General features: G+C 42.3%; 1 protein-coding gene across 3 annotated transcripts in view; it reads right to left on the bottom strand.

Annotated features, from left to right (window-relative positions):
* Positions 1-11,055, bottom strand: part of LOC311591016 (cytochrome P450 2B1-like) — a 126,524-nt gene extending 115,469 nt beyond the window's left edge. The window contains exons 1-3 of one of the 3 annotated variants that reach the window (XM_084770373.1): positions 10,478-11,055; positions 1,575-1,737; positions 1,279-1,428 (exon numbers count right to left, since the gene is read on the bottom strand). In XM_084770373.1, coding sequence (XP_084626499.1) covers positions 1,279-1,428; positions 1,575-1,737; positions 10,478-10,645 — 481 coding nt within the window. In that variant the 5' untranslated portion in view covers positions 10,646-11,055. The remainder of the gene's footprint in view (positions 1-1,278; positions 1,429-1,574; positions 1,738-10,477) is intronic. The other 2 variants (XM_084770375.1, XM_084770374.1) reach the window with 2 other exon arrangements.
* Positions 11,056-12,454: the final 1,399 nt, after the last annotated feature.

Genomic DNA, 12,454 nt, shown 5'->3' with positions numbered 1-12,454 from the left:
TACTTACGCTCTGCGTTTTCCTGTGACTAAGATCCTTGGGAATTGGGCGGCATGGAAAAGGTTGAACCAAGCTAGCCTTCAACCCTAATGTGCTGTAGAAGACGACCTTGAAAACCTCAGCCTCCTTCCTCTCTCTCTAGTCTTGCTGAGATTACAACTGCATCCCATCATTTCGTAGTGTCTATGGTTCTGAAAGCACTCTACAACTCAACTACAGACACACACACACACACACACACACACACACACATTTTTTGAGACAGGACATCACAACATAGACAAGACTGGCCTTGAATACATGACCATCTTGTCTTAGCCTTCTGAGTTCTGAGATTTACAAGTATATGCATCAATCATACCTAATTGACAAATAAAATCAATTGGAAGATTGATTTTTCTGCACGGAAGTCACCACTATTGACAGTACACGTTTCTGAATTACTTTGGACGGAATACATTTCACATTTTCCTTATCCTTGTATTTTTCTCTCTCACTCTCTGCCTCTCTCCATATCTTATCCTCCCCACTCTGTTTTGAAGGAGAGATAAACCTGTTTTTTAGGATCCCAAGTGTGGGGTCAGAACAGTCTTGTGAGAGAACAGGTGAGGTTAATCCACTAGAAGACAAACCACCTCATGAGGGAGCTTGATTGTTGCCAGCTGAAAAGATCCCGTGAGCAGACTCTGGGAGGAGATATAGAAATGAGCCCAGAACTGGAGGCAGGGCTTTGGGGGAGACTTTTGGATAGTTTTGGCTGTTCATCGCTCCACATCAAGACGCTCCTAGAGAGAACGGCTCAAGCAAAGGCTTCGAGGCTCTGGCTGCTGCTGAGGTTCTAGGTTTTGGTTACTCCAGGTTCCAGCAGGAGAAATCCTGCTGATTATGCCAGGAGAATCACTCCTCAGAACTGATATCCTTATGGTTTTGTTATTGTGCTCCTTAATCCTCTTTTCCTATTGGTTTGGTTAGTCAGGTTATAAGTGACATATGCTCAGTTAATAAGTTGTAATAAAATATATTGGTTGAGAAAATTGAGCCTAAAAAAATTGAGCCTTCTCTCTCTCTCTCTCTCTCTCTCTCTCTCTCTCTCTCTCTCTCTCTCTCTCTCTTTCTCTCTCCCTCTCTCTCTCTCTCTCTCTCTCTCTCTCTGTGTGTGTGTGTGTGTGTGTGTGTGTGTGTGTGTGTGTGTGTGTGTTTCTCTGGCCTTGTTTGTCTCTCTCTCTCTTTCTTTGGCTCTGTACTCATGTTTTTCTTTATGCCCACTCTCCAAGCCTCACCCTGGGATTTCCTCAGTTCCTCCACCAGACATTGGGCCTCATCCTTCATCCGCTCCTCCACACTCCGCTTTCCCATCCCAAAGTCCCTCATGGTGGCCAGAGAGAACCGCCGAAGGGTCTTCCAGCGTTTCCCATTGGAAAAGATCATACCTAAGAAATGAGAGGAAGCAAGAATAGGCTACATTGGAAGTTGAAAGGATCTGGAGTCCTCCCTCCCCCCCACATCCAGTGCTCCACCTTTCAGACTTACCTTCCCGGGCCACATCCTCCACTGTACCTTACCACACACATCTTACCATATCCCTGTACAACTTGCTCAATCACAGCAACTGTCCCTCGACCAGAGAAAGCCTCAGCTTGGTCCACTAGAGCCTCCCTTATGGTCTCTGTCCCACACAGCATGACCACTGGCCTCGGTCCCAGGTGCACCGTGAACACATCTCCATATTTTTCTCGAAGCTGCCAAGGATAGGGTACCAAGGTTGTGGTTATTTAGCACAAATGTTATTGCAAAATTTTTATTAAAAAAAAACCACTTAGATACAGATTAGTAAATAGGGACCTCCTACCATAGCCACCCCTCCCCTTCTGAGGGCCTAAGAGTTAAAGGGTTATTTTACCACGGGCTGTGTATTGAATGGGTGGATATCCTAATTGGTGCGCCGGTACTGTTGAGTAGGAGAGGAACACAACGCATGTTTTTTTTATTCTGGTACTGGGAAGGAGGAGGCCAGAGAACCAGTAGTGATCCTTTCCTTGCCTACACATCCATTTGGGGGGTGGGGCAGCATTGGACACATATGATGCTACCTCAGAAATACAGATGTCGATATGGATCTAGATATATATATGGGTACAGGGCAACTGCTCTACAATCTGGCCAGTATCGCATCCGAGAACCATCTGGCCAAAGCCGATCTGCTTTGAGGAGGTACGGGGTAGGTTCTTGTCCAGGGTGCAAATCCTGGTCACTATCTCTTGGTTTACCAAGCCGATGGCTCAGGCAACTGATCATGATTGAAAGGAAAAAAGAGGAGTCCATCTTGCTTTCCCTAGTGACACTAGACTGGGTGTACTGTATGCAGGGAACATAACATGACAACCATTTTCCCTGGTGAAAACATCCTCTAGCCAAAAATGGCAAAGAGTTGTAAAAGGAGGCTCGTTGATTTTTAATTTTCCTCTTTGTGGAGATCTTCAGTAAGCTCAAATGTGCCCACTTGTCCGAGAGGGCTGACTGGGAGTCCTGAGTCTGTTAATTTATTTGTGAATTTACAAGAGACTAAAAGGTAAGGACGGGATAGAAAATATCACACACACACACACACACACACACACACACACACGGAGGCATTCAAGAGGAAAAGGTGGATGAAGTTAAAAAAAATCTTAACTTCAACGTCATTTATTGTCTGGTAACCATATTTATATTTCTGCAAAAAGGAATTGCCTCGTAGTCAAAAAGGCAATCAATCACAAAGCAGTACACAGGTTACATGTTTCTTTTTTTTTTTTTTTTCATTAAAACTGAACATTTCTTATCAAGGTATCCATTACGTAAGTTCATAGTAAGTTCAGAATGACAAAGTTTGACAAGGCCTAAAGGTTAACAGGGGCTAAAAGTTACAAGAATATATGCCTTGTCAATTAAGACTGACCTGGCTACACGTTTTCCAGCTGCCTCTCGTTATAGTGAGTTCAAGATAATAAATTTATCTGTCTTTCATTCTAAGAAAAAAAAGTAATTTTAAAATAACAGCTTATAATGTCAAAAGGTGACGAGGTGTGAAGAATTACAACAGGAAAAATCGGTATATATTTGAACATTAAGGTTTGTACTAAATTTAGACTTCCTAGGTAGCGCCATTATATTTTGGGTTCGTGGTAAGTTTAAACCAACTTGCGTATAATTATGCCTATAGCAGGATTCATGTTGCCATCTGGGGTGATGGCTTACCTGAAGCCACAAAACTTCAAGGCTGTCCTTAGTGAGTCATCTAGAGGTCCACAAAGGTATTTATGACATTAAAAACCTTTCTAACATTGTTTTAGAAGATCTAAAGCAATTTAATTTTTAAAATTGTTTGACTCAAATAAGGAATTCCATAATCAGGAATTAATTCGTCTGGACAGCGGCACGTCTTCAATAATATCCCATAGGAAATTTGTTCAATCAGAGTGGGTAAATACCCAAAAGGTGATGGTTCACACCAACGCCAGATCTTAGAGTGATGCAACAGTGTGTAAATGTTGGTGTTGTCAGAGGTTTGAAGCCATTCTGGGGTGTATCATGGCACAGCCCTTGCACGATTCCAGGTCCCTTAAAGAGATCTCATGCACACTGAACTTCTCCAAATTGATTGCTCTTGACATCACGTCAGAGGCTGGAAGTAGTCCTGGGGTGTACCATGCTACAAATCTTGCAAAAAAAAAACAAAACAAAACAACAACAACAAAAAAAAACAGATCCCTTCGAGAAAGCTCACATGCCTACTTAATTCCTTTAACAGAATCACTCTTGGCACCCTTGCTGCTGTGACCAACCTTCATACTGCTTAATGACTCCTACAGCATTTGAAGAGTGCCCTTGACCCACGCACTGGGTTCCTTGTGGGGGTGGGGAGTGGTGATCCCTAGTGTTGGCCTTGGTATGACTCATGATTACAGTACAGAGAGTTGGACAACGCCCTGGCAATACCATGATCTCTAAGCATTCACAAGGCACCAGTCCCAGGAATATCAAACCCTCCATTACAGAAAGCCCTTGTATATGCTGGTACGTGTTTACAAATAACACATCTTCATCCTGTTGTCATCTTTAGCTCAGTCTAGATTTCAGTGCTGCCCAATGTCATCTAGGGGATAGTGCTTTAAAATTTTAAAAAACAAACTCTGTGCATGTCTTATTTAGATGTATTTATGTTTATAGGTCGGGAGGGTCACAATATAGAGCTTTATGCAACAATGAAATAACTATCCACACATCAGATCAAATATATAAATGAGACTTGACAACTTAATGTAGACACAAAAAAAATTTTATTTACACATTCTGCATCTAGATGAAGTTTAAACACGGGTGTACCTTGATGTTAGAGTGATGGGAAGTCAGTGGCTGCAAGGGAATAAAGCAAGGACCGGTTTTTATGTCAATCACTCTGCACCTGGATAGTAAGAACGTATTCATGCTGAAAGCTCATTCAGCAGTGACCCAAAACCTCAACAATATTTTCCTGCACAACATATAGTTGTGGCTGGAACAGGCGGCTTAGTTGTTAGAAGCACCATTGATATGGCAGAGGGCCGGAGCTTAGTCCTGCCTCTCAAGTCAGAAAGTTAACCTGCCCGTAATGCCATCTTCATTGGGTGTGGTGTTCTATTCTGGCTCCTTCAAGAAGAATCAGATATTAATACACACACACACACACACACACACACACACACACACACACTGATGGTGTTTAGATCTATCTATATCTATATATTGATAGATCATAGATAGATAGATAGATAGATAGATAGATAGATAGATAGATAGATAGACGACAGATACATACATACATAGGATGGATAGGCAGATAATAGATAAATACACATACATACATACATGAATGCATATGACAGATTGAGTGATAATATATAGACAATAGATAAATGGATAGATAGATAGATAGATAGATAGATAGATAGATAGATAGATGACAGATACATACATACATAGCATGGATAGGCAGATAGTAGATAAATACACATACATACATACACACGAATGCATATGATAGATTGAGTGATAATATGTAGACAATAGATAAATGGATAAATGGATAGATAGATAGATAGATAGATAGATAGATAGATAGATAGAGCAATAATAGAAGATAGGTAAATGATAGATAATAGATATGTATATGTGATGGGTGATAAACAATAAAGAGTAAATGACAGATGATATGTAATAGATACATAGATAGATCACGCAGATCACTTTTAAGCATTATCATTTTGGGCTCAGCGGTGAAGAACACTTGCTAAATTGTCATGATGACGAAAGTCTAGATCTCAGCAACAATTTAACAAATGGGAGGGGGGGTGATTAATATACGCCCATGACCCAGAGGAGAGTGTTGAAGGGTAAAGGAAGAAGTGTTGAAGAGACTTGAGGACTTCCAGACCCGTCTCTCGGAGGGATATCCTCAAAGGACAGTCGGAGCAATAGAAGAGGACAACTGGGGATGTCCGTTAGCCTCCGTCCTTATGAGGAGGTTTGAGCACACAATTATAAATATAGTCACACATACACATGTACACACATGCATACATAAAGCACACATGAATATACATATACATGAACACATAATAATGAAAATAATAATAATAATAATAATAATAATAATAATAATAATAATACATGCATACATACATACATACTCAGAAATTTTAAAATTTATACTTAGGGATACTTCAAAATGGAATGTACTGGCTCTGCAAGCCCCTCGCTGGTTTCCCTCCTTCTGTTCTTACATCTGTGAAAAGCCGTTTCACTACAACCCAAGTCAGAGCATTCACTGAACCATGTATTAATTAATACCTCTGGACATTTCCCGAGCTCCACCGTGTACCCATGTTCCTGAAAATAAGATCAAAGACTCCACCGTGGTCCACACGGCCCTGCCTGACCCGATCCCGTCACTCCTCCTGCTTCTCCACTCCGTTCTTGCTCTTCACTGAAGAGAGAGCCTTATTGCTCACAAATCTGGCGCGTATTCTGTCTCTTTCAGCATCGCTGTCTCTCTCTCTCTTGTGCCACCACCTGCATCTATCAGAGTCTCTTTATGCAAATAAAGCAAGACACTCGGTCCAACTCCCACCACTTTCAAAGACATCGCGCTGCTTTATTTTAATCACCGCTACTTTCCATCTGCTGTGTCTGTCTGTCACACCTAAGGTTATATTCCATTGGCATAGTGATCTTATATGCCTCCGAGATGTCATACCTACAATATTCTCTAGGACAGAAGGGCTAAATAAATTATTACCAGTGAGTTGATGGATATGTGGGTGTGTGGAGAAAGGCAGACGTCATTCAATAAACACACATTGCCACACCCTCAAGAGAACACATCCTTGTTGTCATCAGAACAGAAAAAGCAACACGCAGGAAGCTTTGAAAATGAGGTTCCATCCCACATCTCTCTGACTTTGAAAGGATAGAGAACTATTGGTGCCAACTCATCTCCCCTGTTGTCAGGACTTGCACATGTTAATGCCTTCTCTTTGAGCTCTCAATATACACATGGGGTCCTGGGTAACTACATGGCCCAGGAAAGACCTGGAAGAAGTCATAAATTCTGAAAATAATTCTGTGTTTTTAGACAGTATCTCTTGTACCCCAGGGTGATCTCAAGTTCTCTAATGTCAAAAAAAAACCCCAACAACCTTTAACTCTAGACCTTTCCGCCATCACCTCCCAAGTGCTTGGATTATTTGTGTGTGCCATTGGACTTGGAAAATTCTCTAAGGTTTATGTCAATTCCTATATGCCTATTTACAAAGGCATGGGAGAAGCATGGGAGAAGGGGGAAATAGAAGGATCCAGAGGGTCCTAGAAACCTACAAGAAGAACATTATGATGGTCAGATCTGGGCCCAGGGGTCCTGCTCAAACAATGGCACCAACCAAGGACAATACATGCAGTAAACTTTGAACCCCTGCCCAGATCTAGCCAACGGACAGGACATTCTCCACAGTTGAGTGGAGAGTGGGATATGACATTCTCACATACTCTGGTGCCCCATATTTGACCACGTCCCCTGGAGGGGGAAGCCTGGTGGCACTCAGAGGAAGGATAGCAGGTTACCAAGAAGAGACTTGATACCCTATGAGCATATACAGGGGGAGGAGGTCCCCCTCAGTCACAGTCATAGGGGAGGGGAGTAGGGGGAAAATGGGAGGGAGGAATGGGAGGATACAAGGGATGGGATAACAGTTGAGATGTAATATGAATAAATTAATAAAATATTTTTTTAAAAAAGAAAAAGGGAAACAAAAAAATGGACTTAATAAGGAAGGGGAAGACTGGTTTTGATTGATAGCAAACGCACTCTTGTGACATATATGTCAATCCATTTATGAAGCAGATCTCTGAAGAAATGAGGAGACAAATAGTGATGGCCAAGGTGACAATTATAAGACAAAGGAGAACAAAAGGAGCTGGGGGGGGAAATGTATATTAAAGGTCCCACATCTAGGGGCTGGATATGTGTTCAGTTGGGAGAGCGTTTGTCTGAAATACGTTAAGCCTGAGCTTACTCCTAGTGCTCAGTAATTAAGATGCAATGTGCCACCACAGCCAGCTCAAAATGTTTTTTTTTAATGGCAAAGAAATAATGCCTCTCAATATGATAGTACCGCAACATAGATTTTATTTATTTAAAAAAATTAAAATATTATTATGAAACTGTAGAGTGACAGTGATTTTTGGTCTTGATACTGGCAACCGAGGCCTCAACTTGTCTTCCTTTCTCTAGCACTCTGCCAAAAAAATATGTCATCATTAATTGTCAGAGACTCATCATGCCTAAAGGCCACACAACCACCGTAGAACAACACAGCTGGCTACAATAGTGCGTGTCAGCTTCCTGAGCCACAACGGAAGCTTCCAAAAGCGTTCCAGAGGGCTTGCCAGCAACCAAGGTTCATCAGCAACGGGTTTAAAGTCGAGGTGAACCTCGCGGAGCTGGCAAGGCCGTTAGCAGCTGTGTGTGAGCCAGGCTCCAGGCTCTTCTACAACATTCTTGAGACAACCAGCCTCTTCTACTGGGGCTGAGCATAAGGCTGAGCATCCCACCACTTAGCAATCGGAGCCCTCTGTTTGGACCAGCCGTTCTTTCCTTCTTGCCTGTTCCACAAGCTTTCCCTTGAACATGTGTCTTCCACGCGTTCATATGCTGGAGTCTTGGTCCTCATGTGGTAGTGTTGAGAGGTTATAGAGCCTTCAAGTGCTGAAGAGTAGTGAAGGGTGTTGGATCTTTAGGGTAGATCCAGATAACTGCTTAATACTGGCCTCCCAGAGAGGTCTGTAGTCTTGGACAAACAATTATTATAAAAATAAGTCCACCCTGCATCCTTAGCTTCTTCTGCATGTGACAGATTTTCCTTCCCTCTACTGTGTTTACTGTGTTTTTTGTTGTTGTTGTTGTTGTTGTTGGTTTGGTTTGGTTTGGTTTGGTTTGGTTTGGTTTTTCGAGACAGGGTTTTTCTGTGTTAGCCTTGACTGTCCTGGACTCACTTTGTAGACCAGGCTGGCCTCGAACTCACAGCGATCCGTCTGCCTCTGCCTCCCGAGTGCTGGGAGTAAAGTTGTGCGCCACCACGCCCGGCCTCTCTACTGTGTTTTGACGCATAAAATGGGTCCTCCCCAGTGTTTTGCAAAAATCATAATGCTTGATCTTAGACTGTGACAATCTATAATAATGAGGTGTATAAATCTGTAAAGAATTTAGACGCTGGGCTTTTTGTGATAGCAACAACAAAAAAAAAAAAAACAGAAAAAAAACCAAAAACCCCAAAACCATCAGGAGACTATAAACTGCCTGCTTAGTTGAACCCTTTCACTTCTTACCATTCTTGGCTTCGGTCAAGCCGGCTCCTCCCCGTGACCTGAAAATTCAGCACCTGCCTCTTCCCTGTTACCCCATGCCTTCGTGCACCTGGGACAACTACTGACAAAGCACCAACTGTTGCTCAGGGACTGCCTCTTTTACCTGCTCGTCCTCTTTCTAGAAAGTCTTCGCATCTCTGTTCAAGTCCTGCCTCTTGTGTAAGTGTATGAACTCTCAAGTGAACTTAAATTTTCTATTGCTTTGACCCTATCCAGTTATCACCCAGGTGAGCGAGCAAAGCTCGCCTAATTAATATGTATGAGTGTATTCTGTATCTTGCCTCTCAGCTCCTGAGGGCCAAGCAATCCAGCTAAGCTCTCTGGCACTGCCACGTACGGTGGACCGTGGATTTGAGTAACTGTTTAGAGCACCCTGCAGCTGGTAGTGATTTCTTGCCCACTTCACATTTGCATAGCCCTTGGGAGCCTTGTTTGCCTATAACAGTTTGGCTACTTGACAGGGGGAAAAAATGCAACATTCCAGGAAGTTATGAGCTCTCACAGTGAGTCTGTGGGCAATTAGAGTGCTGGGGGAAGGTTCCACTTTCTTCATAAGTAGTTTTTTTTTTTTTTTTGTCCAGTATATAGTCTCCACAACCATACTCATTCAAGTAACCATAATTACTTCCAAGTGGGATGGGGCTTCAGAGGATATGGTGGAGATGAGGAAGAGAAAGTAAGGAATTAGATCTTCAAAGATTTTTTTTAAATGGCAAATAGGATATTAACTTGACATCCATCATGTTGGAAGCAAAGATTTTAAAACACTTGTGGCCAGATATGGCATATATCTCTCATCTAAGCACAGTAGATGCTATTTCAAGTGGACTGTTAATGTGAGAAAAGTAAGGTGACCTTTTATGAAAAACCAATTTAAAAGATGAATACGTCAGTGATCTAGGTGGGTGATATAGTAAAAACTAAGGGGTAGCAGAAAATTGGGATTTTTTTTTTTTTTTGCCTATCAGCTCTCTTCATGGGAAGTGGGACCATGGACATTTATTAATTAGTAACAAAGTGGGAATTAAACATGGAATCCTACTTGTAAAGGCTGAAGACTGGAGCCAGGACCAGCTGCTTGGATGGTGCACGGTATTTACACTGATTAGCCCTACCTACCTTCCTACCTACCTACCTACATATCTCACTTTTCCTCTGCCTCTCCTCCATTTTTCCTGTAACATATCAGGGTAATCTCTTGGTTTGGAAAAGGCAAACATTATTTGCTGATGGCACTGATATGTTTTTTCTTCCTCTTTTGGAGTGAACAAGCACCAAGAAGTGAAATTCTAGATGATGACACCCCACAATCTTTACACATCTTGAGCCCTGAGCACAGTGGCCCACACACAATCCCAACAGAAGAAGACTGGTTTGCTGATCTGAGCACCATCCATCACAAGTAAGCACGTCACCTGTCATTCAGAAACCTTCCCGACTGAGCCTGCAGTTGGAAGGGGTCCCTTGATCTTCCCACTGAAAGATCTCCAAAGTCAAAAAGCAAGGAAAAGCCACACTAAGGCCCCTTATAGGTCTCACCTGAATGAATGATTTAAGGAGTCCTTCTCTGTCCATCTGTAGGAGGTTCCCCAAGAGCGGCAAGGGCCGGGGTCCTGGTGGAAGACGCCCACGGGTCTTTGAGTGGCCCCTGACTAGGAGCAGCAACAAGCCCCCAAGGAGAGCAAGGAGCAGGACAAAAAGCTCCATGGTCCTTGTTTAACTGCCACTGACCTCACTACACACTTGAGCACGATCTTTTATACTGAACCTGCCTGTCCACTCAATTATGCAACTGCAGCTGTTCCTACCCTCTGCCTTTCAATTGTCCAGGAGTGTGAGCATCCTGCTTGGACTTCTGGCGACATGCTCACTATGTATTCTCACACCTCCACCCTAGATGTTGACAACACCACCATGAAACAGATGCACATGACCAAAGGGCACAGGAAGTAATCTTGACTTCTGGGGTCAGGGTCTGCAATTACCAGATTAGTTTTGTCTATTCAATTACTCAGGCATGGACCTGTAAGTACTGCATATGTAAAGGATAATTTCTTGTATGGATGCATGCCTGTGCTTCTGTGTTCCATTAAATATGTTTGCAGGTCCACACAGGTGTTTGTGTGTGTGTGTTGGTTGGCTTTTTCAGACAGAGTTTCTCTGGGTGGCTAAGGCTGCCCTGTTACTGGATTTATAGACTAACCTGGCCTCAAACTCAGAGAAACCTCCTGCCTCTTACTCCTGAATGTTGAGATTCAAGGCGTTCATATACAGCTCGCAAATATATTCTTGCGTTGTGGAGATAATCTGTATGTTACTAGTGTCATGTGTGTTTTGTATGGCAGCAGTATAGTTGCACGTTGTCGAGAATCTCTCTCTCTCTCCTCTCTCTCTCTCTCTCTCTCTCTCTCTCTCTCTCTCTCTCTCTCTCTCTCTCTCTCTCTCTCTCTCTCTCTCTCCATACATATATATCATCTGATTTCTCCAGAGTTCCCACTTCTCTCTCTAGCCTGTGACAGCTACAAATGACAGCTGTGGTGGTTTGAATAAGCTTGGCCCCCATGGATTCATGTGTTTAAATGCTTGGTCCCGATAGGCAGGCAGTATTCAGATATGTAGAGTTAGTGGAGGAGGTGTGGCCTTGATAGAGTAAGCGTGTCACTGTCGAGGCAAAGGCTTTGAGATCATATATGATCAACTCCCACCAAGTTTGGCATCCAGTCTCCCTTCTCCTGCCTTCAGATCAAGGCATAGAACTTTCAGCTCCTTCTCTACCGCCTTCGAATACAAGAAGACATCAAATAAGCATTCACCATGACCAAGTAGGCTTCATACCAGACTGAAAGAAAAAAAACACATGATCGTCTCCTTAGATGTTGAAAAAGCATTTGACAAAAATCCAACACCCATTCATGTTAAAAGTCCTGAAGAGAGCAGGGATACAAGGTGCACATAGAAATGTAACAAACGCAATATACAGCAAGCCCATAGCCAACATCAAATCGAATGGAGAGAAATTTAAAACAACTCCACTGAAATCAGGGACAAGATAAGGCTTCCACTCTATTCATATCTCTTCAATACAGTCCTTGAAGTCCTAGCTAGAGCAATAAGGCAAATAAAGGAGATCAAGGGACTACAGATTTGAAAGGAAGAAGTCAAATAATCACTATTCATGGATAATATGAAAGTATGCATAAGTGATCCCCAAAATCCTATCAAGGAACTCCTACAGATAACTAACACCTTCAGCAAATTGGTTGGATAAAAAATAAACTCAAAAAATAAAAATAAAAAACCAATAGCCCTCCTGTATACAAATTATAAACAGGCAGAGAAATAATTTAGGGAAACTACACCCTTCACAATAGCTACAAATAATATAAAGTATTTTGGTGTAACTCTAATCAAGAAAATGAAAGAATTGTATGGAGAAAAAAAAATATCTCAAGAAAGAATTTGAAAAGGATTTCAGGAGATGGAAAGATCCCCCATGCTCATCGATCAGGAGAATCA

This window comes from Acomys minous (genome assembly GCF_964271855.1).
Source record: "Acomys minous genome assembly, chromosome: 20".
NCBI classification, from domain to species: Eukaryota; Metazoa; Chordata; class Mammalia; order Rodentia; family Muridae; genus Acomys; species Acomys minous.
Note: the sequence above shows the minus strand (reverse complement) of the source record. Positions and strands in the feature narration are given on the sequence as shown.